At 43.8% G+C, this 27,248-nt stretch overlaps 1 protein-coding gene across 1 annotated transcript in view; it reads right to left on the minus strand.

The window, feature by feature from the left end:
* Positions 1 to 3,592: 3,592 nt before the first annotated feature.
* Positions 3,593 to 27,248, minus strand: part of TMEM232 (transmembrane protein 232) — a 148,539-nt gene continuing 124,883 nt past the window's right edge. The window contains exons 12-13 of the mRNA XM_088477679.1: positions 11,703 to 11,796; positions 3,593 to 4,031 (exon numbers count right to left, since the gene is read on the minus strand). Coding sequence (XP_088333805.1) covers positions 3,873 to 4,031; positions 11,703 to 11,796 — 253 coding nt within the window. The 3' untranslated portion in view covers positions 3,593 to 3,872. The remainder of the gene's footprint in view (positions 4,032 to 11,702; positions 11,797 to 27,248) is intronic.

The raw sequence follows: 27,248 nt of genomic DNA on the forward strand, positions 1-27,248 counted from the left end.
ACTCAGGTTCCCGGCGGTCAGAATTCCGACGTCTGCATTACGACAGGGTTAGGATACCTACACCTGCCGGTGAGGAGATGCAGTTATGACCCTGACAACCGGGATGCCATCTGCCGGAACCCCGGCACCGGAATCCCGCTCACCGAGAGAACACTGGTAGACGGAATCCCAACATGACTGGGGATGCCATCCCCAGGGATCCCAGGCAGGTGGCATCCCGATCGTAAGAAGACTGAGGAAAGGTAAGTATCAGCCGCGGGGCGGACGGTTAGGTTTCGGCGCCCCAGGGGTACTTTAGGGTTAGGCTGCGGGAGGGGGGAGGTTAAGGTTAGACTTCAGACAGGGGGGTTAGGTTCAGGCACCACCGGTGGGGAGGTTAGGGTTAGGCCCTAAGGGGGGAAGGGTTAGGCACTAAGGGGGGAGGGTTAGGTTTAGGCACTTACCGGGAAGGTTAGGGTGCGGGATAGGGAGGGTTAGTAGGAGGGTGCAGGAAAGGAGGGTTAGGGGGTAAATAAGACAGGGGAACATTACTCACCGTTCTCCTGTCAGGATTTGAATCATCGGGATGCCGCTGTCAGTGTACAGCCTGCATCCTGTTCATCAGTATTTCATACCGATTCTGTCGGTAAGTATCTTAACCTTACCCCTAAACCTAACCCTTACTCCCTGCAACCTAAACCTACCCCCCCTCGCAGCCTAACCCTTACCCTCCCCCTAGCGCCTACCCTTAACCCCCCCCTCACCCCAATAGTTACCGTCGGGGATGCTGGCGCCGGGGTTTTGACTGATGGAGGGATTCCGACGCTGGCATTCTGAGCGCTGGAATCCTGACCGCCGGGATATAAACTACATCCCTGTAGTATAATATAGTTTACAACTTTTTTTAGAGTTCTCCTGATCACCCGTGAACATCTAAGTCCTCAGTAGCAGCACTACTGGAGACTTCTTCCTTAGCAGTGACTATAATACTTAGGTCCTGGGCTATCTGGGCCAGGAACTGCAACTGATATGACAAAACTTGTACAGGGGATGTCTCCATAGGACATGGCCAGTGATAATAGGATAACAAAATCTGGCAAGTCAAATACAATCACTGGCAGTATGTGATGCTGACAGCTTTATAAACCCACCTGGGACCTATCCCAATACTTCAGTCAACTGAAACCCAGCAGCATAATGAATGTATTGCACCTGTCATGCCAGGAATTGAGTGATGGCGTCAAGGCAACTATTGCAATATTAATGAACTTGAAATGCAGTGGTATAGATGCAGGCATATAGAATACTGCTATGACTGTTACTACGGTTCATTGGCCTTTATTTAGTTTACGTCGTAACCCTGCTGCATCCGACCATACGCTTATGTTTAATGAATCCATGTTTACACTCTTGCATTATCTGACATATGATCTTGTGTCTTTGTGATTTGGAATCGCAAATTAAAGTTGTTTTTTTTTCATCACAAAGATTGCTGGCAATTCAGAAATATTGCAATTCTCACCACAAAACTAAACTGTCATGTTTGCATGTTGCCTTAGAACTTAATATGCAAAGGTAAGTTAATGGGATATGCTTTTAAATTGCGGCTGTGTTCTATTTGGGTTTTCTAACAACATTAACTGTCTCTCTGCAAACCCATGTACAGGTTCTCTATTTCTTTGTACACAGGGCCTGACTCACTATGGTACACAATATTCCGTAGGCACACAGTTCAACTGCGATAGTATGCTAATTCATTACGATCGCAATGCAAACTCAGCACTGCACAAGGACGCCCACTTTACTCAGCACACATACGTACTGTTTAGCAAGACTGCGAAACCATCGGTACAATCGAGTACCATCGCAGCTTCACGCACACTTGCACAAGCCCAGACCTTACTCAGAAATTGCTAACTTCCGCGCACCCTGAGACCTCAGACTGCGTATGGCATCGCAGTGGATAATTTATGCATGCCCCTGCAATGGCCTGCGTTCGGCCGACCACCCCCCTTCAACCCACAAATGGCACTTCCTGTCAATCACTCTGCCATGGGTCTGCGTAGTCACTGCGATTGCAGTCCCCATCGTAGCGGACGGTTCACGCTCGTGCACTGCGATGCGTACTCATGTGCAGTGCGAAACATTTGGCCGTTTGCATGCGTAATCGCAGTTAGTGAATCAGGCCCACAGTTCCAATTGCTGCATGGTACTTAGTTTCCTCTATACCTAAAGTTTGTAGTACTTCATTTATTAGACCTTAATTTGTTTTCGGAACTTTGAAAACAGCAGCTGATAAGCTGGGTAATAACCATCTGTCAAGAAAATCCAAAGTAACAACAAAAGTGTATGTATTATCATTTAAAATGTAATGGGCTTTCTCATATTCCTCATTCCTTATCATAAATGTCAGATATCTCTGTTAGATAGGTATAGATACTGCACAGTGCACTGTGGGCACCTATCTACCTCTCTGAGGAAATGTTAGACATTTTTATCTCTGTCTAACAATCAGTGTCACAATCAAACTGTATTTTATCATCATTACATTTTTCATAAGCAAAATGTTCAAAATCACCAACTGGTATATGAATGGCAGGAACGTCATCACTCCGCTTATCTGAACCTTACTCATTTTTAAAATGCATTTACAATGTTTAACCTTTGATTTGTTGGAAAATGTAGCCAAGGGGCTAACAGCCACTCTCAGTAAGCCTCTCTATCTATAAAGGCAATACGTTGTTCTCTGCTATAACAGTAATTTTAACTTTATCATGTTATTTTCCTTACAATTTTAAACATTTACATTTTTTTAAGAATTAATACATTATCCACAAAGCAGCCAAGCATATAAAACAGGTACACATCCAAGAACATTCCCTACAAAATGAAAATAGTCTTCCTTATACAAGATAAGCACCAACCCTAACGGTCATTTGGCGTACCTAAACAACACTACAATGAACAAAATACCCATCACAATAAAAGAGCTGATATAATCAATACACAGAATTAGCGAATCAAGTAATAATAATGGATCCACCAGTATAATTAACAATCCTTAGATAAATCCTCAAAGAACTAGCTCCTGTTTCTGAGACGTTTTCCCCAGAGCCTCCAAGACTGCAGCTCTCTTGCCAAACTCCTCATTTTCAAGGATGATTCTCAATGGGGACATACGATATCCCTAGGAATATTTTCTCACACATTATTTAAAATAGATATTTTATTATTTAAAATAGAAACACACAATAAGCCATTGGTTACTGTATATATTAAATTATGGCAGGGATGGGGAACCTCAGGCCAGAGGGCAGTATAAGGCCTGCAGAATCATTTGGTCTGGCCCTCGGAGATGTTTTCTGCTAGCCTCATCTGGCTACTAGGGTGCCTAGAATATATGCAGCAGTGCCACCTGGACTGTCCTTAGGACGCTTCAGATGGTCACACCGCTACCCTTACGGCTAGCCGGAGCATACTCATGATGCTCCGGGCATTGCTGTAATGACCGGTGATTGTGGCCCCGCCCCCGTGTGATGTCACCAGGCCCGCGAATAATGTTATATATATCCAAACGGCCCCCGGCAGAAAAAAGGTTCCCCACCCCTGCATTATGGTATCTTTTTTTTAAATAATTGAAAAAGGGAGAACTTTTTAACCTTAGAATGCAATCATACTGTACCAAGAAATACCTGTTACTGATAGGGAAAGATACCTAGAATAATTTATTACATTTTCACTATCATAAAACTGAATTTCAATACATAACTTCTTACAAATGGAACATATAAACCGTCAATAGAGCATATTGGCAATTCTGCAGTGAATGGGACATGTGTATCTATAGCAATTCTATTCATTTTATTATAGCCATTGATTTATGTTTTCATAGATTAAGAGAGTTCATAAGGTTTGCTTGTTTTCTTTAGCTTTTGCTCTCTTTTTTTCATTATTTCTTGGAAATGTCCTTCTTCTTTCTTCTGTTTTTCTTGCTGATCATTGTCCATCTCTTCTTTTGCTTCTTTCATCCTAATGTTTAACTCTTTTTCCCACTGTACAATAAAAATAATATATATACTGAATATAAATAGTATGTAACAGAAACATATATACAGTAATTTTAAATAAACACTTATTGGAGAAAACTCAGACTTACCTTATCTGGGGATACTTACCTGGGGACACAGGCATGGTGATGGTTCTAATGACACAGAGATTAGGGTGCAGCAACTGGGGACACAGACATGGAGGTGATGGTTCTAGTGACACAGAGATTAGGGTGCAGGAACTTGGGACACAGACATCAGGCTGCAGGAACTGGGGGTGCAGACTTGAGGGTGCTGGGATTATAGACAAAAGGGTATGCCCCTCCCCTGGAAGACTGTACCCTTCAAAGAATGATGGGGGTGGCGCTGATGATCTATCTGGCACAGGGCACCAAAATGTGTAGTTAAGGCTATGGCAAGCCCAAACATATATTATATAATATATATATATATATATATATATATATATATATATTTATTAGGGGTGAGCTGGCTCAGATTTCTGAAATCCGAACCCCCCCGATCCGAGGCCAATCAGAGTCAGGCTCGACTTTTCCTGCCTGACTCGGATCTGAAATCAAGGCAAAACGTCATCATCCCGCCTTCCGGGTCTCGCGGGTTTTGGATTCTACATAAGGTACCCGCGTTGGCGCCATTTTCTCACTCGGCTGTGGATAGTGAAGAGGGAGGGTTGGAGTTAGGGGTGGCTGGGCTGTGTAGTGTAGTGCAGTGTAGTGTAGTGTTGTGCTGTGCTGCTGTTGTCCATAGGGGCTGTGTCCACTCCTCCAAAGTCCATAGGGGCTGGCTGTGTTGTGCTGTGCTGCTGTTGTCCATAGGGGCTGTGTCCACTCCTCCAAAGTCCATAGGGGCTGGCTGAGCTGTGTTGTGCAGTCAGTTGTCCATAGGGGCTGTGTCCACTCCAAAGTCCTGTGCAGTGTCCCAGTCCTAAAGGGGTGCTGTAGTGTTGTCCAGGGGGTGCTCTGTCCATCAGGGGTGCTCCCCCCAAGTGATATAATATTTTTTCTGTGTTTGTGAATTGTGTGCGCAGTAGCCGCACGTGCATCAACAAAGTAGCGCCAAGCATGCGCCTGTGTCATAAGTAAAGGGCCGGCTGGCTCATCCGTTAAAGGGTGCTGTAACCCCCAAAGTGCACTCCAAAACATATTATTTTTTTTCTGTGTTTGTGAATTGTGTGCACTGTACGTGCATCCTCAAAGCAGCAGCACCAAGCGTGCATCTGTCTGTTAAAGGGTGGTGTAACCCCCCAAAGTGCGTTCCACAAAAAAATAAACAATTCTTCATTTTTTCTGTCTTTGTGAATTGTGTGCACAGTAGCCGCCCAAGCATCAACAAAGTAGCGTCAAGCGTTCGCCTGTGTCATAAGTAAAGGGCCGGCTGGCTTGACCGTTAAAGGGTGCTGTAACCCCCAAAGTGCACTCCAAACAAAATAAAAAAATATTTTCTGTGTTTGTGAATAGTGTGCACTGTGGCCGCACGGTTATCAACAAAGTAGCGTAAAGCATGCGCCTGTGTCATACGTAAAGGGCTGGCTGGCTTGACCGTTAAAGGGTGGTGCAACCCCCAAAGTGCACTCCAACAAAAATAAAACATTTTCTTCTGTGTTTGTGAATTATCTGCACTGTACGTGCATCCTCAAAGCAGCAGCGCCAAGCGTGCGTCTGGCTGTTAAAGGGTGGTGTAACCCTCAGAGTGCACTCCAAACAAAATAAAAAAATATTTTCTGTGTTTGTGAATTGTGTGCACTGTGGCCGCACGGTTATCAACAAAGTAGCGTAAAGCATGCGCCTGTGTCATACGTAAAGGGCTGGCTGGCTTGACCGTTAAAGGGTGGTGCAACCCCCAAAGTGCACTCCAACAAAAATAAAACATTTTCTTCTGTGTTTGTGAATTATCTGCACTGCACGTGCATCAACAAAGGAGCAGCGCCAAGCGTGCGCCTGTGTCCCATAAGTAAAGAGCCGGCTGGCTCATTTCTTAAAGGGTGGTGTAACCCACAAAGTGCACTAGTCTCCAAAAATAATAAAAAATTATTTTCTGTGTTTGTGTGCGCCTTAGCCGCACGTATATATCAATATAACATAAATGGAGGACCAAACTTTCTCCGATAAAAATAAAATAGGGAAAGATCAAGAACCACTTCCTCATAGTGCTGAAGCTGCTGCTACTAGTCATGACATAGACGATAACAAGCCATCAACGTCGTCTGCCAAGGCCGATGCCCAATGTCATAGTAGAGGGCATATACAATCACAAATGACAAAATTCAGGAAAATGACCTTAAAAAAAACATTTAAATCATCTGAGGAGAAACGTAAACTTGCCAATATGCCATTTACGACACGGAGTGGCAAGGAACGGCTAAGGTCTATCCCTACGTTCATGACTAGTGGTTCAGCTTCACATGACGATGAAAGCCCTCATCCCGCTAAAAAAATCAAACGAGTTAAGCTGGCAAAAGCACAGCGAAGAACTGTGCGTTCTAAGAAGATATCACAAATCCCCAAGGAGAGTCCAAGTGTGGTGGCGGTTGCGATGCCTGACCTTCCCAGCACTGGACAGGAAGAGGTGGCTCTTTCCACCATTTGCACGCCCTCTGCAAGTGCTGAAAGGAGCACCCACAGTCCACTTGCTGATATGCAAAATGTCACTGTTGAAGTACAACAGGATGAGGATACTGGTGTAGCTGGCGCTGAGAAGGAAGTTGGCGAGGAGGATTCTGATGGTGATGTGGTTTGATTAAATCAGGCTCCGGGGGAGACAGTTGTTGTCCGTGGGATAAAAAAGCCCATTTGCCTGGGCAGAAGACCAAACATTCCACCTCTTTGGTCTGGCAATATTTCTATCCAAATCCGGACAACAACTGTCTTGCCATATGTACCATATGTAAAGGTGAAATAAGTAGGGCTAGGGACATTAACCACCTAGGAACATCCTCCCTTATACGTCACCTGCAGCGCGTTCATAAAAAGTTACTGTCAACTTCAGAAACTTTGGCTAAGACCGTAAGCAGGCGCTTGGATACAACAGGACACCTAAATCCCTTTGTCCTGTTGTATCCAAGCACCTGCAAACCACACCGTCAACTCCCTCCTCGTCAATTTCCTCCTTAGTCAGGATCGGAAGTAGTCCTGCAGGCCATGTCACTGGCATGACTGACTCTCCTATCCGGGATTCCTCCGGAGGATCCTGCATTGCTATGCCTACTGCTGCCGGGAGTCGTTCATCATCCCAGAGAGGAAGTAGGAACACCACTACTTTTACTAAACAATTGACCCTCCAACAGTCCTTAGCGAGGATGAAGTACGACAGCAGTCATCCTGAAGCAAAACGTATAACTGAGGCCTTGACTGCTATGTTGGTGTTAGACATGCGTCCGGTATCCGCCATTAGTGCAGTAGGATTTAGACAATTGATGGAGGTAGGGTGTGTCCCCGGTTCCAAATCCCGTCTAGATTCCACTTCACTAGGCAGGCGATACCGAGACTGTACAGAAACGTCAGAAAAAGTGTCCTCAGTGTCCTGAAAAATGCGGTTGTACCCAATGTCCACTTAACCACGGACATGTGGACAAGTGGAACAGGGCAGACTAAGGACTATATGACTGTGACAGCCCACTGGGTAGATGTATCACCTTACACAGCAACAACAGCAGCGTCACCAGTGGCAGCATCTCAGAAACGCCAGCTCGTTCCAAGGCAGGCTACGCTGTGTATCACCGGTTTCAGTAAGAGGCACACCGCCGACAACCTCTTAGAGAAACTGAGGGAAATCATCGCCCAGTGGTTTACCCCACTTAGACTCTCCTGGGGATTTGTGATATCTGACAACGCCACTATTATATTGTGCGGGCATTACATCTGGGCAAATTCCAGCACATCCCATGTTTTGCTCACACAATAAACTTGGTGGTGCAGAATTTTCTGAAAAGCGGCAGGGGCGTGCAGGAGACGCTTTGAAAAATGTTGGGCCACTTTCGCCATTCAGCGACTGCGTGCTGAAGACTGGAGCGCCAGCAAACACTCTTGAACCTGCCCCGCCATCACCTGAAGCAAGAGGTTGTGACCAGTGGAACTCAACTCTCTATATGCTTCAGAGGATGGAGGAACAGCAAAGGGCCATTTAAGCCTATACATCCACCTATGACATAGGCAAAGGAGGGGGTATGCACCTTACTCAAGCACAGTGGAGAATGATTTCCATGTTGTGCAAGGTTCTCCAGCCCTTCGAACTTGCCACACGTGAAGTCAGTTCAGGCACTCCAGCTTGAGTCAGGTCATTCCCCTCATCAGGCTTTTGCAGAAGCAGCTGGAGAAAGTGAAGGAGGAGCTAAGACGGAGCGATTCCACTCAGCATGTGGGACTTGTGGATGAAGCCCTTCATTCGCTTTGCCAGGATTCCAGGGTGGTCAATCTGTTGAAATCAGACCACTACATTTTGGCCACCGTGCTCGATCCTAGGTTTAAAGCCTATGTGGTGTCTCTCTTTCCGGCCAACACAAGCCTGCAGATGTGCAAAGACCTGCTAGTGAAAACACTGTCAGCTGAAGCGGAAAGTGGCAACACAACAGCTCCTTCTTCATTTTCTCCCGCAACTGGGGCTGCCAGGAAAAAACATAGGTATCCAAAGCAACCCGCTGGTGGTGATGCAGGACCAAGTTTGGACATCTGGTCCGGACTGAAGGACCTGGCAACAATTTCTGACATGTCTACTGTCACTGCATATGATACTGTCACCATTGACAGAATGGTGGAGGATTACATCGGTGACAGCATCCAAGTAGGCATGTCAGACAGTCCGTACCTGTACTGGCAGGAAAAAGAGGCAATTTGGAGGCCCCTGTACAAACTGGCTCTATTTTATCTGAGTTGCCCCCCCTCCAGTGTGTACTCCGTAAGAGTGTTTAGTGCAGCCGGGAACCTTGTCAGCGAAAGGCGTAGGAGGTTGCTTCCACAAAATGTGGAGAAGATGATGTTCATAAAAATGAATTATCAACTCTTCCAGGGAGACCAGCCTCCAGAACGTACATAGGGACCTGTGGTGGTGGATTCCAGTGGGGACGAATTAATACTCTGTGAGGATGAGGATGTACACAACACTGAAGAGGGTGAGGAATCGGTGGATGAGGAGGATGAGGACGACATCTTGCCTCCGTAGAGCCAGTTTGTGCAGGGACAGATTAATTGCCAGCTTGTTTTGTGGGGGCCCAAACGAACCAATCATTTCAGCCACAGTCGTGTGTCAGACCCTGGCGCTGAAATGATTGGTTTGTTAAAGTGTGCATGTCCTGTTTATACAACATAAGGGTGGGTGGGAGGGCCCAAGGACAATTCCATCTTGCACCTCTTTTTTTTCTTTGCATTATGTACTGTTTGGGGCCTAGTTTTTCAAACTGCCATCCTTTCTGCCACTGCAGTGTCACTCCTAGATGGGTCACGTGTTTGTGCCGCCCACTCGTATAGCATAGTCATCCAGCTACCTCGGTGCAACCTTTTGGACATAAAAACATTATTGTGAGGTGTGAGGTGTTCAGAATAGACTGGAAATGAGTGGAAATTAAGGTTATTGAGGTTAATAATAGCATAGGAGCAGAAAAACCCACAAATTCTGTGATTTTAGCTGTTTTTATGCGTTTTTTTTTTTAAAATACAGATCCAAAACACAAAACCCAGAACCCAAAACACGGAAGGGTGGTTTTGACAAAACCAATCCAGATCCAAAACACGAAGAAAGATCCAGATCCAAAACACAAAACACGAAAAGTGGCCGGGTGCACACCCCTAATATATATATACTATATATATATATATATATATATATATATATATAGAATACACGAAGCTGGCACTCCACAATAATTAAAGAAAACCTTGTCCTGGTGTCATCAGAGGTAAAACACCTAATCAATATAGTACAAAGCAGTGGCACTCACGGGTCTTGTAGCCAAGGAATGAGCCAACAATCGTGCTGTGTAGTTCGCCGTTTCAGTCACAGAATGACTTTTATCATAAGAGTAATTCTGTGACCGAAACGTCGAACTACACAACACAATAGTTGGCTCATTCTTTGGCTACAAGACCCGTGAGTGCCACTGCTTTGTAATATATATATATATATATATATATATATATATAAACACACACACACACGTATAAATATTTATTTTTTTAAAACAATTATTTTTTATTGACATATCAAGTGTCATATACACAAACATTGTAATAAGAGCAAGTGTTCATTGAAAAAAAACGGATGACAATAATAAGTAATAGTACAATAACACAGAGGGTTTGTAGCATCATCCAGACAATAAAGGGAGAAACCAATACGTTTCAGCACATATAGATTTAGTGCAAAAAAAGGAGATGATATAACAAATTTGAAGAACAGCAGAAAAACTAGGTAGCTCGCTGGCCCACTAATAATGTATGTAGAAAAAATATATATATAAAAAATAGTTCACAATGAACAGATCCCACTTTATAGTCATATCGGAGGGTCATTAGCTGTTGTAAAATATACCAGGACGAGTTCTGTAAACTATGGTGGATTTGGGAACGCCTAGTGGTAGAAAGGGTATTTATATAACTTTCTCACATAAGGAATATTTTTTTCTTTTTAAGATCTTTGTTCAGAATGAATTGGGTTGAGGTCACCTTGGACAAATAGCTGAGCTTTGAAAAGCGAAAGTGAGAGTGGGTGTATCCAGGTCTGCAGGATAGCCTTACAAGCCGCAACGCTTATTGCCAGTAAAAGGCCTCTACCACCTTGAGTAACCTGGGTACGGGGGGGAATCATTCCAAACAAGGCCCGTTCTGGTGCAAAAGGAACGTAGTTGACTAAATTAGCAATAGAGTAGGCATGAACCTGGAGTCAAAATCCACGAATCATGGGACATGCCCAAAGGCAATGGTACAGGTTTGCTAATAGAGTATATTAGATATATTGAATATAAGAAGATAGGATGGTTTCTCTGCACACAATGGGATCTCTCACAGTGGGAGATGTATGAAAGGGAAGATATGGGGTAGAAGTGGTATATCTTAAATATGTTTATGTAAGATATTTGTATGATATGTGCTTATGTAAAGATTTTTATGGATTATTTTTCTTATATTAAATATGTCTAATATATGTTTGGGCTTGCACAGTGCCTATATATAGAGAGATCATAGTCTAGTGGAGCGCAGTTCCTTTTTTGGTACATAGAAGATCCTGGGCCACATAATTACATACACCACACCAGGCCAAACGTCGCCTCCACCCAGGGCCGGCTGGATGCAGTCAGTGCGGTAAGCAATGCAGGGGGCGCTGGGTTGGAGAGGCGTCCTCCCCGCTGCTTGCCTTTACCGCCGGGTCCGTGGTGCCGGCCAGCTATCCATTGTCTCTGCGATGCTGTGCCTGCCAAGCAGCAGTGTCATGGACGGGCCAGCCTAGCAGGCATTGCAGCGGGAGCCGCCACTGGGATCAAGTGTCGGATCCCAGGACCGGAAGTGCAGTGGCGTGATGGAGAGATGTGTCCTGCAGCATGAAGGCTATGCTTCCCAATGATTTCACTTACATGCTTGTTTATCAAGCCAAAGATGGATTAATCAGCCTTGAACCACTTCTGACTGGTTCGCAATTCAATATATTTACACACATATATACTATGCTTACCTGATCTTCCATAATTTTTCGCAAGGCCATATCAGTACGAGTGGTGAAATCTAATGGAGGAGGAAGAGATGGTTCTTCACACAACTGTTTTTGGCTGTTGAAACATAATTTTATAGATGTAATATTTCATATATAGAGATAATTTTCCATACATTCTTTTTTTATATTCAAGAAGTGTAAAGCTTTACTTCTGTTAGTTTAATAATTACATGGGGGCAGATTCAATTATGCGCAGAAGCCGCTGGAATGGCTTTCTGGAGGCTACACGCATTAACTCACAGAAGGCTGGTTCTGCTGGCAACCTATGGAGGCCCGAGCAGAATCAGTCTAATATAACTGGGAGATAACTGTGCAATGTAATTGAATCTGCCCTTAGCTGTGCTTATATGTTGAGTTCTAATTGCGCTCCTAAGCTATGAAACAGGTCAGTGAATATTTCCATAAAACATGTTTTTGGAATCAAAAAAGCTTGTTCTCTTGTGTAGGATATACCTTTTTTGAAGGAATATGCAAACAATCTGCCAGCTAAATGCAGTAAAACAACCATAGGTGTCAATCGCCATCATTTTTGCTAATCCAAATGGACTGTCTACATGTTTAGAAATGCAGCACAGGGGCTTTTGCTTACAGGCAGATATAATTAGAGTGGGAAGGATTCATTTCCTAGCTTAGCGGTGGGCCTAGCTGGACTCTAACTTGCAATGTAAAAGAAGAGCTGCCCAGTATACGTGTGCAAAAGCAGACATTTTATTCCATGCATGTAACTGTTCCTAAAGTCAGAACAAATTTGCCCATGTTTCCAACTTCGTATCTTGCTACATTACATAGGGATGTAACTTAGTACCTTCCCACATAAACACCCAACCATTACCATCCTCACTAGTGGCAGGTGCCCAATGTACCCGATGGATACATCGCCTAACGGTCCTGGCATGCAGGCTAAACAAGGTTGGGTGAAGAAGACCATATGCATTATATACATTCTTATTGTGACCTAAATAAGATAGTGATTTGGCTACTAATGCAAGTGCTTCATCATAGACAAGCCTTGCATTAGTTCTTAATATATATTTATTGTCCTTGAAATTGTATTAGCTAATGCCTTTTTTATTAGCTTTGTTCTTCTCGGCCAATGTTAGGAAACCCTTAAAACCTATGACCCTATAAAGTGCTCTTATGTAATATTTGATAGTGTCCCTGTCTACTGATTTGTATTCAGTTTTGGTATTGGTGTGCTCCTTATGTGCTTATTGTCACCAATATATCAGATAGCTACACATCTAACAGCTCTTAGTGCCTGACATAACAAACACTCTTTACTTGTATAATTAATGCATTACACTGTACATTCTACATAATTAGATAGCAGTTACAACCAAGTCCAACACAACTATTCTGTGGAATAATGCTTGTTCTTTATTGTGAAATCAATGAGCATGTGTTCAAAGTATGGAAAGGTTTAAACTGCTTTACAGGAACAGAAGTCTTCGTTGTTAATATACAATATACTAATAAAAATTTTAGACTTTCTAACAAATAGGTCACAGTCTGTTAAAATAGACAAACAATTTTAAGGCAGGTTGTGATGAATACAGGATTGTTTATAAGCCCCCTGCTGTACTTTCTGTTTACTCATGATTGTGCTCCAATTTCTAGGCTAGTTCACATTATTAAGTTTGCAGACAATATTGCATTTGATGGTTTAATTAAGAATGATGATGACCTAGGCTATAGGAATAACATTTCCAGGTTAGAGAAATGGAGTGTTGAAAATCAATTAATTTTAAATGTAAAGAAAACAATAGAGAGGATATTGGATTTCTGGAGGAAAAAGAGGCAGCCCCTCCAACTGGTCGTCTTGAATGGCATAGTTGTTAAGGTGGTGGCGTCTTTAAGATTATTAGGGTTATTTATTTGAAATGATCTGCCATGGATCCTACATACTTCATTTGTGATAAAATAAAAGCCCAGCAGTGATTATTTTTCCTAAGGAAAATGCGGGCATCAGGTATGAGTGGGGAAAGTTTAGTTCATTTTTATGGCTGTGTTATGGAAAGTGTCCTAACCTTATGGCATTGTCGTTTGGTATAGAAATTGCATACCCATTGAGCAGAGATCCTTGGAAAGGGTGGAGAAGACAGCAGGGCTTGTGACTGGCCTATAGTTGCCAAGTGTCCACATGATCTATGAAAAGAACATTTTAAGGAAAGCGAGGGGAATACTAAAAGATGCATCACAATCCAAGCTATGGCTTATTACGCTGGTTACCCCTGAATAGACGATATAGAGCAATATTATGCTCTACCACTTCATTAAAAAAGAATTATTTTTCCAACAGTTAAGAATAGGCTAAATAGTTTTTTATGATTGTAGATGACTTGCAAACATGTTAATTACTATTTGTTAATGACAAAGATATTGATTGATTAATGAACTAGAAAATGATGGCACTCTATGGAGCATAATATTAAACTAGACAGAAAGTGCATATTAGTTAGGAATGGCATTGGGGCAGTGCCCACACCACTCCCCCTCCCACATAGAACTTCATGCACAGAAACAGAGGAGTTCATGGAGAGTTGAAAATAAGTCCAACTCACAAGCACAATATTAACATTTGAGCACTTGCAGCATGCATTGTACTGTTCTATGCTTTTAGAGACAGAGTGGTGCAGATAAAGGGCCGGTTGATATAGTCCAAGTACAGTAAGAGAGTTCTAGCTCCTAATATATTAAAAAAAAAAAAAAAAAACAAGTACCACCCTTGCCCGGTAGGTGCGGCCAGCTCTATTGCTCAAAGCTTTGGCTAATAGCAAATCTTTGGTCCATGTTGGCATCCCCGGCCACCCAAGTCTCCTCTTAACCACTTTCACCCAGTATGAATGAGCTGGCTCGGTAGATGTCTGCAATCTGCACTTTGTTAGCAGGGTGAGGGCATCAGGAGGTGCCGTGTCTGACAAAGGGGTCGATCCAGCACTGGCAGGCTCACTCTCATTCAAGTCCTATAGTAGTTACACCCACTGCACCCCATATATTTCTGTCCATGAAAAATATACATAAGGACTAGGCCCAAAGGTAGATTTTTTTATGCTATGTCTAAATTTCTTTATTACATTTATCTAGTTTTATTTATTATTTTTTAACTTACTTTAATCTGAATCTACCGATAATTGCTATGCAAGCCACTATTTGATCCAAGTACATCAGATTCATAAGTGCAGAACGATTTGACTCTCAGCTCTCTGCTTCCACTCATGATGATGTTACAGGATTTCTCTCTATCAATGCAGACATGTACTATTCTGCACTGAACTATGCAAAGCAATTGTGTTGCCAGGGACACAAACAGCCCTGGCCACATCATTGCAAAACAAGAGTGTTATTGACATTGAGTTTCCTGGTAAGGGCTTCACACATCTGCATATCGGCTGCCACAATGAGACAATATTTAAAAGGGTTGGTTTTTAATAGATACTGCTCACAGCTGATCTATACTGTATATATAAATAGTAGGTGGGCACAACATGTTAAGCATAGACTAACACTAAGGAACACTAAGTTTCTAAACACTTTCCAGCTTTGAAATCAAATTAAAAAACAAATTTTAAATTAATGTTATTCCGTTTAATTATTTTACTTTTGGATTTTACTTATGAGTTAAATATTATGTACATGTATCAAATAATATTACTAGATTACTAATTGTTACTTTATTGGTAGCTCACAACAGCTTTGCACAAAGAGGATTGTGAGAAATGTAAACAGCATGTGTGAGAATAAAGATAATAAAGATTTAAGTGTGATAATGGGAAAAAATAATAGCGAGCAATAAATTATCTTCCCTCAATAATACAAACATTCGGGATGTAGTTATGAGACCGGCAACCTCGATACCGATGCCTATCTTAATCCCGACGCCGGAATCCAGGAGGACGCGTGCCTGAATAAAGGTAAGTTGGGGCGCCCTGAGCATTAGCCGCAGGGGGGAGGGTTAGGTTTAGGGAGCATAGCGGGGTTAGTTTTTGGGGTGGGAGGTTAGAGATAGGTACCCCTAGGGGAGAGGGTTAGGGTCAGGCACCACTGGGGGCATTAGGGTTAGGCACTAAGGGGGCAGGGTAAGGTTTAGGCACGAAGAAGAGAAACTTAGGTTTGGGCACTAATGGGGAGGGTTAGGGTGTGGGATGGGGAAGGTTAGGGTTAGGCTACAAGAAGGGAGGGTTAAGGTTAGGGGGAGAAGGGAGAGGGTAAGTATACTTACCCGACCCCTGTCGGGACACCAATCATCGGGATGCCTCTGTCGGTATTGTGACAGGAGGCATCCCGATAGCCGACATTACATACCCATTCCCAACATTCCTCTTTCCTCATTCCAATTAGGCTGTGTTACAGAAACAAATGTCTTCTTTACAATAACATAATCATTTCTTAATTCTACACCGTATGTATCTGTAACCATCTGTATGATTGATTAGCACATCATTTGATCTGGAAGAGGATTATTCCAAATATTTCATTAGTGATGAGAAGGCAGTGCTCATGGAAAGGATGTATCACTAGGAAATTGACATTTACTTCCCCCCTTTCTTCATGATTAAAAACTACAAGAGTAACATTTGCTCTGCAAGCTTTGAAGTACAAACACATGTGGTTATATATTAGGTACAATTATAAAACAGCTGAAAAAACTCATCGAAATAATTTTTGGATAAATTATGATTTCTGATTTCTTTGTTTATAATTGTTCAATATTAGTTCACATACTGATGTATTAATACGACAAACAAAATATTATAAGGGAAAGCTGTACACGCTGCCTACTGTAATTTATCACCTATTTTCATGGTTTGATATAAAGCATTCAGACTATGTGCTCATGACTTTATGTAGCCACAGCACTCCTTTGTCATTTCTAATATCTTTAGAATTCACAGTAGATGGTTCAATATTATATACACTGAACAATTATCTAAAGATACATGACAAAATCTATAGTACTTAAGCCTGAATCCTATAAGCATTAGTATGATTAATGCGAAGGAAAGACACAACAGTGAACGATCAATCCGAACTTCTACTTCTGACTGTAATATGCACAATATAAAGAGTCAATATATGTGCATGGATGAACGAATGTATGTCTGTATGTACCTATAATACACCAGCCCAGTGCTAAAATGCTATTAGTTGGAAATACTTTATAATCAGACAGCCACAATGGAATGCACACAGGGTTGGCAACAGAAATCTCGGGGCCCGGTACAGTGATGTCTCTGGGGCCCCACCTTCTCGCCACCACCCCCAATCCCGCACATCCCTCCTCTGCATGTGTGATATGTGAAGCGTGATGTTAACTGAAAGATATGTCAGCCTTTAAGTAAAGTAAAAATACACTATGACTTACCACACTGAAACAAAACAAACCTTACATCAAGTTGAAGTACAGTAACTGGCCATAGTGCTGAAACAGCAAAGTGAGAGTCAGTCAGAGATGGCAATGTGCCCTGTTCCTTAGCAGCAGCCTAGAGAGGGGAGGGAGTCAGGGACTGGAGTAGGATCATGTCTGAGGAAGACAGGGGGCCTGATTCAGATTTGGGAATAGAGGGCCTGATTCAGAGATGTACGCTAACCCGATGGTTAGCGCATATTTCCAATGGTCGGAGGACTGAATGCAGGAGGTGTAATGCGCATGTGCAGCCCTCTGCCTGCGAGTTCGCTCGCAGAGCCTCACAGCTGCAGCCTGATTGACAGGCAGCGGCATTTAGGAAGCGAAGCAGGGGCGTTTCTGGGCACCGTTCCTGGCAACGGGCATATCGTCCCCATTTTCCGGAAGGGATGAGGCCAGGGTCTGCATGGGTGCGAGCAGACTTCCTGGCCTTGCAAGCTGCCAGGACCCGGTCAGGCTGTGGTAAGCTTCAGCCCAGGCTGCATCACAGCACTTTGATTACGCAGATGCAGCAAGGAGGTGTCTGACACCTCCTTCTGCATTTGCATTTTAAATGGACGGAATTGCACAGCCGCTTGTGTGCAAAATTTTGGATTCCCATCAAACCTGTTAGGAGGAGAAAGACGGGCTACTGGAGGAGAGACTACTGATGCTGGGGCAGGATTACTAGAAGTTCAAGAGAGAAGAGCCTGGACATTGTCCAAACGAGTAGAGACATCTTGTATGTATTGCATCAACTGCACCGGAGCAGACTCCTGTCTTCCCAGACGACTCAACACATCCTGTTTGGAACCAGATCCAGGGCTCTGAGCACCAGACGGGTCCATGTGGCCAGTGCAAACTGTCATGGACTTGGGAACTTGAGTTGTGTACCCGAACTGGGTTGTAAGACAGAGACACCTGAACCAACAGGTAGGTGAAACTGGATGGTGTAATGTAGTTTCTGCTCATACAATAATAGAGGAGACTGTGGTATAAGATGTTATAATATAGTCCTCTGTGCAGAGATAAAGCAACTAGAAGATACTGAATAAATCTGTAAAACAAAAGTCTCTGAATAGTCACTGGACTTGGAAAGGAACTGTAGGAAGAAACTGTAGACTTGGAACTGAATTAACTTGAAGAATAGAATTTGACTCTTGACTGGAGCAACGAGGATTGAACTTGTAGAACTTGGAATATGACTCCGGACTGGAGTAACGTGGATTGAACTTGCAGAATTTCAAATTTGACTCTGGACTGGAGTAACGTGGAATGAACTTGTAGAACTTGGAATTTGACTCCGGACTGGAGTAACGTGGAATGAACTTGTAGAACTTGGAATATGACTCCGGACTGGAGTAACGTGGAATGAACTTGTAGAACTTGGAATATGACTCCGGACTGAAGTAAAGCTGGTAACACACAGGGAACTCACGAACATACTGTAGGTATCAAGGACCTCATTCGGTCGCGAGCGCCGATGCGCTCGTAACCGACTCGATGGTTTGGCCTGTGCACGCGCAGCGGCCGCACTGCGCGTGAGCAAGCCCAGGAGTGACACAGAAACTCGTTGTTGATCAACAGCTGCCCCCGTTTGGATAGGCGGGCCAGGGGAGTGGTTTTCAAAACGGAGGCGTTCCTTTACGAACACCTACCGTTTTGTGGTCGGCCGCACTGACATCATCAGTGATGTTAGTGGGAAGCTTTCTGCTCCATCAGAGCAGAAAGCTCCCTTCGGCTTACGAGTGCCCAGACCCAACCTTAGGGTCTGGTCGTAAGCCCCGATGGTTGCGATGGTGATCACCATCGCGACCATCAACCTGGTCAGTCGTTAAGCTGCGGGTGGTAACCCACAGCATAACAATCGACAAGGAGGCGGCCATTCAGGATGCAAGCAGCTGCCCTGATTCAGTGCGATCACTTGAAACTAACGACCGCATCTGAATGAGGTCCTAAGTGAGAATCAGCCTAGCTATGCTAGGAAGCATAGGTTTCACACCGGGAGCTTAGGAACATAAGTCATGCAGCAGCAATGGACATTGTTGCATTGGCAACCAGCATGTATTACAGGAAGGTCTTTTATACCATAAGGCTGAAGCGGATTGGCTGAAGCAACTTGAGACAGCTGCTGACTGGATGCACGAGTATCACCTGACCTGGCCCAAGATGGCCGCGCCCATTTTCCAGAAAACTTGTATACTGGCGCGCCGTGTGCGCATGAATCTGCGGCAGAGGGACACAGGCAACAGCGGGTATGCTGCAGATGATCCTCAGGCGGAGGCCCCACATCGGACATCACCGGAACAACAGGCCGACGGCTCAGCAGGTAGTGATGGCACAGCCACATGGGAAGATGTAGGGGTCTGAGACGGAGGTTTCTAGCATGGTTTGTGACACCAGGGAGAGGTGTGCATTGAGGCTGCGGAAATATGCACAGGTGACTCAGCCCCGGGGACATTCGGCTGATAATGCTTATGGTAACTGCAATACGAATCTCTCATTCATGATCCTCCTGTCCATCCTAGCACATCCCAGTGGCCGGGCCCCAGCCAGCTGAAGAGCAGCAGCAGGGGGCATTGTGGTGACAGTGGTGAGATGCAGGGGGCAGGAGTGAGAAACAGGGGGTTGTGGTGAGATGCAGAGGCCTGTGGTGAAATTCAGGGGGCTGTAGTAAGACCCAGTAGCAGGAGAGAGAATCAGGGACCAGTGGTGAGATGCAAGGGATAGTGGTGAAATATAGGATGCTGTGGTGAAATGCAGGGGGCAGGAGTAAGAATCGTGAGGCTGTTGTGAGATGCAGGGGTTAGGAGTAAGAAGCAGGAGGCTGTGGCGAGATGCAGGGGACTGTAGTGACATGGCATAGGTTGTTATGAGATGCAGGGGGCTGTGGCGTGATGAAATTGCTCCCATGCAAAGCAGGGGCAGGTTGCGAGTATATATAAAAAGCTAGAAAGTGTGTGTGTGTCTATTTGTTTGTCTTTTATGCACGTCTAGAGTCTTGTACCTAGCTCCACCAAATTTGGCATGGTGGTGTAGTTTAACCAAGATTAGGTTTTTGCCTAAGTTTGAACTTCATCAGGGCCACGCATTGTCACACAATTCTATAAAACTGGGACACTCTTAAATTACACAGGTTCTGGGGCTGAGGGGCTGGCTTCATAAGTACACTGTCACACTCTCCTCTCTTCCAAAGTGCTGTTTTATATCACTTTACCAACAGCCGCATACATGAAATATGGCGTTAGTCAGCCCTCTGTGTTTGCATCATAAACTTTGACATTAAACAATGCGCATTATAAGCATTTCACTCACTGTCTCATCTTGCAGCAGCCGCCCCGGGGGGGTCTTAGCAGAGTGCCTGGCAGGCTCGTGAGCAACTTATTCAGACTGTGGCAGACAGCATAATTAATCCACAATGCAGTGACAGGGATGCAGTGACAGGGATCATGCAAAATCTGCGCATTCATCTGACCCATACTGTGCATTTGCAGTACGGGTCTGCGATCCTGCGTGCAGTCCGGCAGCAGACTGTCAGTGATTGACAGTCTGCTGCCGTTTCTGGGTGGAAAGTGGGTGGCGACGGCCTCCGTTTCGAAAAATGGAGGTGTGTCACCACCTTTGGGGGGAAGGGAAGAGGCCAGGATCTCCGTAGGCTGACGGCTTCTTTTACTCATCTGCAGTGGCCGGCTTGCGTGACCCCATGGTCGAAGGGTTCGCAGATGATCCGTTGCTGCATTCTTGCACACAGCTCAGATCAGTAATGCGTGCAGGATAGCGTGTCATCTTCTGCTGCTTTACCATATTACAGCTATCGCAGCTGTTAACATGTTAGCAGCTGCAATAGCATATCTGTCCGCAGGTGAATCACCCCCTCTGTTCTGCAGTGATTTCTGAAACTCAAGTGATATTGGAAGCTATACTAATTTCTGTTGTAGGTCAGTCTGCTCCTGATAAACCCTATTCCAAATGGAAACTGCACTGTCATTTACTCCTAATTTGCATAGCTATCCAGGTTACAGGCAGGGTCCAGTCTTCAATCCGGGCAACACCTGGTAGCCCAGCTAGTTTTTAATATCCCTGTTTTTTTCAGGAGCCCTGACACAGCAGGATTGCCATCTCCACCTAAAAAATCTCCATTCGATTGGCTCCCATTAGTTGTTGATTTTTTTTGTTACCTTTCCAAATGCACATTTTTTGTCTCAAACAATGGTGTAACATATTATCCATTCCTACTTCCAAATGGAGAACCTGAAGGCTTTTGGGGTATATATAATAGCTTGCGAGTTGCAGGCAGCTAAGAGATTTTGTCTAGTTAGCCTCTATAATTAAAGCAGCAATATTTTAAAAGGGAAAACCAGGTTCATTGGACATTTGAAAATATTGCCTCTTTAAATATAGAGGCTTAATTGCTAGAAGTTGCAGGTTACTACATATACCCCTTTATCCCATTCTATGTTTTATTATTCTATCTACAAATTTCCTACACACATCATTCATTTCAGATCTCAGTTGATACCTTTTTTCTTGCCTTGCAAGTTCTCACCAGCAATAGGTATTCTCCCTTCTTGTATGTCACTAGTGCTTTAGCATGTAAAGTCTAATTTATTGGAAACTTTTTTAAAATTGAACAGCATAATGCCAGTGTTTTATGAATTATGGATAATAGTAGTAATAATAATAACATTCTGAATTTCAATCATAATCTTTCTGCTCACAGTTCAGGTCTGAGAGCTAGACTGCAATCACTATGGAAAATGAACCTTTGTCAGATGCTGATTATTATAATGATTAAGACTCTTTTAATCATTAAACATTACTATTTTAATTTCAGTAATGATTTCAATATTTAAGTTAAAACCCAAGAAGAGATCAATGCTAATCTCTCAAACTAGAGGAAAATATTCTTTTAAATTGATTTTCATCCTAGATACAAAGTGGTATTAGTGATTTTTATCCTACTAGAGTAGGTGCAGTATACGTGATAACAGATTGATCATTTTCTCAACAATACAAATAACATGATGTGCTTGTCAGAAAGTGTATCAACCTAGTCGACTTCATTATATGTTGGACAATGAGCAGGTTACCAGGCTTTACTAGTGAAAAAAAAAACATTTGCATGCACCATAGGACCTGATACAGATTTAGGAGCAAAGCAAAAAATAAAGAGTAACAGGGTAAATAAATGCTGACTGCTTTGCATGTAGCCCACAAATACCGGGCAGCTTCATGTTTGCAATTTAGAGTTCAGCTAGGACCAGGGTCAAACTGGGGTTCTGTGTGTGTCACCATCGCTGCCCCACAGGACCTGCATGTGTCTTACAGGGTTTCTGGATTGGCACATTGCAGCCTCTAGCGCTACTTCAGAGCTGCCTTGAGCATCCAAGCACCAGGCTTTTCTGAGCCAGTCCTGGTTGTGAAAATACGGGGGGAAAAGACATAGGGGTCTGACTGCAGGTTTTATGATTTTATTACACATGCGCTCACTTTACACTTTTACTGCTTATTTTCACACTGAAGCATGCACGTATCACACTGATCTGTGCATGCTTCTGTGTATCTCGTACCTTATAATGAAAATTGCATTACCCACAGTATAACTCGCACACACTCACTTGCGAGTCAAACTGGAACCCTTAAGCTTGCACCCTATTACATTTGCAAGTTTAGGGACAAACTCACAGCTTCCAAATGTGTGAGAAGGTGCTTGTTTGTCCTGCACTAAAAACTCGGTCCCTATTACATTTGGTGCCTTGCCTTTGTACCACAGATCACGTCTAATACCTGATGGCTTATTATTCAAAATCACATCTCTGTTGCCTTTATAATCTCTGTATCTGAGGTAGTGACCCAAATGAATGACTTAACCCTCCTGTGATCCGACATGGGGCCGTATTCAATTAATTTCCTCTCGGCTAAAAAGTTCCGCTTACCCGACTTTCCGCCTACATTGCGTGTTTTGGACGAGAAAATTTATCGTGCGCATCCCTGCTTTTCACCATATTAGCCAGGCAAGTGGCGAATGCAGAACAGGCGGAATGTACTGTCAGAATGTGGGAAATTAGTCTGAACCCCCCAAAAAGATGCACTAACATTGGGGATCAATGTAGAAGTGTTCCTATAGCCCTAATAAAACTATTTGGGGTCCTGAAATTGTTTAAAATCCTTGTTATTAGCGTCCTTGTAAAAGTTGTGAAGAATGGCATTAAGCAACATTTTTCCATTGTTCTCTATCTTCCCCAATATCTACTGCTGTGTGGTCTCCTAACTGTGCTAGGTCTTTATTCTCTCATCCGCATCAATCTGTCTTTCCCCATCTGCACCGCCCGGTCTTCCTGCATCTCCGCCCTGTCTTCCTGTATCCGTGCCACTCTATTTCCTTCCATCTGCACCACTACCTTCCCCCCAGCCACGCCACTCTGTTTTCCCCTCATCTGTGTCAGTCTTTCTTCCTCCATCTGCACCACTCTGTCCCCCCCAACCGTAGCACTGTCTCCCCCCCACCTGCACCACTCTGTCTTCCCCCCCATATGCACCAATCTGTCTTCCCCAATCCCTACTGGTGTGTTCTCCCATTATGCTAGTCTGTATTCTCTCATTCATACCAATCTGTCTTTATCCATCTGCACTGCTCTGTCTTCCCACGTCCATGCCACTCTGTACCTCCATCCATGTCGTTCTGTTCACCCAAACCGCACAACTCTGTCTCTCCCGCATCCGCACCACTGTTTTCCACCCATCTGCATCACTTTGTCCCACCCATCCGCAACACTGTTTTCCACCCATCTGCATCACTTTGGCTCCCCCCATCTGTGCTGCTTAATCTCCCCCCTCTCCACACTTTTCTGTCTCCCCCATCCACACCGCTCTGTCTCTTTCCCCATCCACCCCACTTTTATCCCATCTGCGCAGCTCTATCTTCTGCTCAGACCTCAGTTGCATAGACTGCATGTGTGTATTCTAATGCGCACACAATTCTGTGAATTAGCAGCTCCACCTTTTTGTGAGTGACAGCAATCTCTCTCTGTGAGAGTGCTGAATCTGCAGTTAACCACAGGGTGTGATGGCATGCCATATCTGTATTGATATGGTCAGCCTTAATGATCAGAATTTCATTGCTTTTTTAAGTTTGAGTGGCAGAAATTCAGTAGGTTTAGTGAAATTTCAGATTATGTCTAAGAAGCCTTAATGGGACATGTGAAACTGTAAGGTTTTTTGTCTATGGAATTTCATTGCTTTTTTATAATTTATTAACCACAAGGGATGGGAGCAGCAAACCAGGCCACCTGCAGGGGAGAAAGGCAACAAAATGGTACACTAGTGCTGGTGGTGGAGGGGATCGCACACAGGAGGTGTTTCGGGGGTGCAGAGGTAGAAACAGCTAAAGGGGTAGCCTGCAAGCGTGTGGGGCAGTGGGGCAGTGCACCGGAGCAGCAGCGGGGGTGCGGAGCAGTGGCAGCACTGGGGCAGTGCACAGGTTCAGCAGCGGGGACAGAAAGGCTCACTGGCGCTGATGGTCCCACCCTGAACTACTTCTTAAAGCCTCTACACACGGAACGATGTGCTCACAATGCGTTATCATGAACGATTTCCCTTGAACACTCCCTGGCACTCCAGAACACTGTATGGTGCTTAAACAGCACATATCGTGCAAGATCTAAAGATAGCTGACTGCATACAGAGGATTAGTGCGATCCATGTGGCTTGCATCTGAAAAAACAAATCAATAAGACACAGATGCATTGGCGGGTCAGTGAGTTCTGTCCATGCACATGTGTTAAAAAAATAATAAAAATATATATATAAAAAAAATGTGTGCCCCCGCCCCCCCCTCCCCAAAGGAGATTCAGTACTGGTTGTGCGAAATACAGGTGACAAACAGTACAGGTGACAAACGACGTAGGGGCTCCACATTGGAATCACAACCAGCACCGGGGTTTTCAGAACCAGTCCTGGTTGCCAAAATACAGGGGACAAACAATGTAGGGGTCCCCTGTATTAAGCGCAACCAGCAATGGGCGCTGAGCCGGTCCTGGGTCTTGAAATACAGGGGAAAAATGCATAGGGTTCCCTGTAAATTCCAGAACCAGCACCAAACTTTTTCTAGCAGGGGGGTGGAGCTAATGCCACAGCCAGGGGAGCCCGTTCACCGGGTCCCCCAGCCGAAGCATCACCCCTGACCGCTAGTCAGCCCAGGCCGGGGATCCCTTTATGGGGGGTCCCCCTTTTCAGGGCACCCCAGGCCTGGACTGATAGCCCAGGGCTATCCCTGGCACCCTATCTGATGTACACAGATGCAGTTATCACGGATCTTCCTGATCTGAGCCTGCATCTGTCTGCGCTAACGCCCACTACCTCACCTGGGTCCTGCAGCCCACACCACCGCCCGCACTACCGCTAACGCCCGCTACCTCCCCCAGGTCCTGCAGCCTGCCCCTCTGCAGCTAATGCCCACTACTTTTCCCAGCCACAGCTAACGCCAGCTTCCTTCCCCCAAGTCCCACCACCGCTACCGTCCGCAAAGGGCAGCCATCTTGGCGCACCCAAGTGAAGCCACTTTGAGTACACCCCCCTGCTGGAGGCACCTGAGGCTGCGCAACAAGTTGGAGCTTCCTATCTGTATAATGGAGCATTTGTGAGGTAATAGTTTAAAAACATGGCATGCAGCACCGAACAACAGTGCTACTCGTCCATGCCAAATTTCAGCTCGGTAGCTCCAATAGCTTTTGAGGTGTAGCCCCTTAAACACGAACCCCCCCCCCACCCCCCCATCCCCCTCTGGAGTTTTCTATGGGAGAATGCTGTTGTTTTTCTCTGCTGTGCAAAGAAGAGTCAGCACTCCACAGTCTTGGAGATAACAAGTTACTGTATTTACTACATCAAAGTATGAGTTCCATTATTACAGAGAGACTTAAAGCATGCATAATTATTTTTTGCATTTTCTTCTATTATGATATCCATTTTCTCAATGAAGCCACTACTGGCTATGTATATTGTGTTATAAAACAATATACAGTAGATGAGCAAAGTAATTAATCATTTTTGGATGAATTGTGAATTCTCAACAATTTGTGTAATAAATATAAACTTTAACAAAAATAAAATAATAATATTCATAAAAATGTTTAATAGAATTGGACATATACTATACATTAAATGCATTCTATATAAAAATGCTTCCAGAAAAAATATTCTACATTTGTAATTTTAAATTTAACAAAAACACATATTATAATAATAACTGTTATTAAATTATAATTACTATTGTTACTCAAACTTATTTTAGTTACATTTCACAAACATTCTTACAACCACAAGAAAGCTTTTTATTCAATGGTATATTCTATCTACTTGAAGTTTTCAGTAGTATTTTAAATATAGTCACAAATGCATAATATATTACTGTGTAATAAATGATAAAAAGATTGGTAATTAAGATTCATCCCGCTGTTTGTAATTCAGTTTTCTATCGTGAATATCCAGTACATACAGTATGCACCTGTTTCTTTCTTCCAATCTCCACTTACTAATGGAAAGCTTATTAATATTTTACAAGACATCTGTTTCTATTTTGGACACAGAACAGAAGGTTTTTACATTTATATTGTGACATGTATTCTTTATGAGCAGGGAGTTGTGGTAGCCCAGTGTTTATTACTACAGCCTGCATAACAAACTATGGTTATTGATTGACTGCTCAGACAGACTACTCACTGATGTTGTAAAGTCCATGATAGACATAAGTTAGGTTTTCTAAAATGTATTTCAGGTAAGCTACTAAAAATAATACAATAAAAAGAAGCAAAACTGGTAACAAATGCCCAAATATGTAGGTGATGCCTACTAACTTTATATTCACAGAAAGCTCCACTTCATGTCCCACTGACTCCTATTCACTCAGCCTTGACTTCCCATTCTAAGTGCTAACGAGCAGGGTCTTTCTACCTTTGTCTCACATCTGTACCTTGTGTTTAGCTTTGATATACGTGTCCTGTTTTTATGCATGATTTGTTTATTGGATGATTTGTTATAATCGACTGTCCAATACTTCTGAAGTTTTTTGTGCATTATGATGATGATTTCCAAATCCATTTATTAAGGGGGTAACTAAATTCATGCTA

This window comes from Taudactylus pleione, unplaced genomic scaffold, assembly GCF_031769625.1.
Source record: "Taudactylus pleione unplaced genomic scaffold, aTauple2 ptg000202l, whole genome shotgun sequence".
NCBI lineage: Eukaryota > Metazoa > Chordata > Amphibia > Anura > Myobatrachidae > Taudactylus > Taudactylus pleione.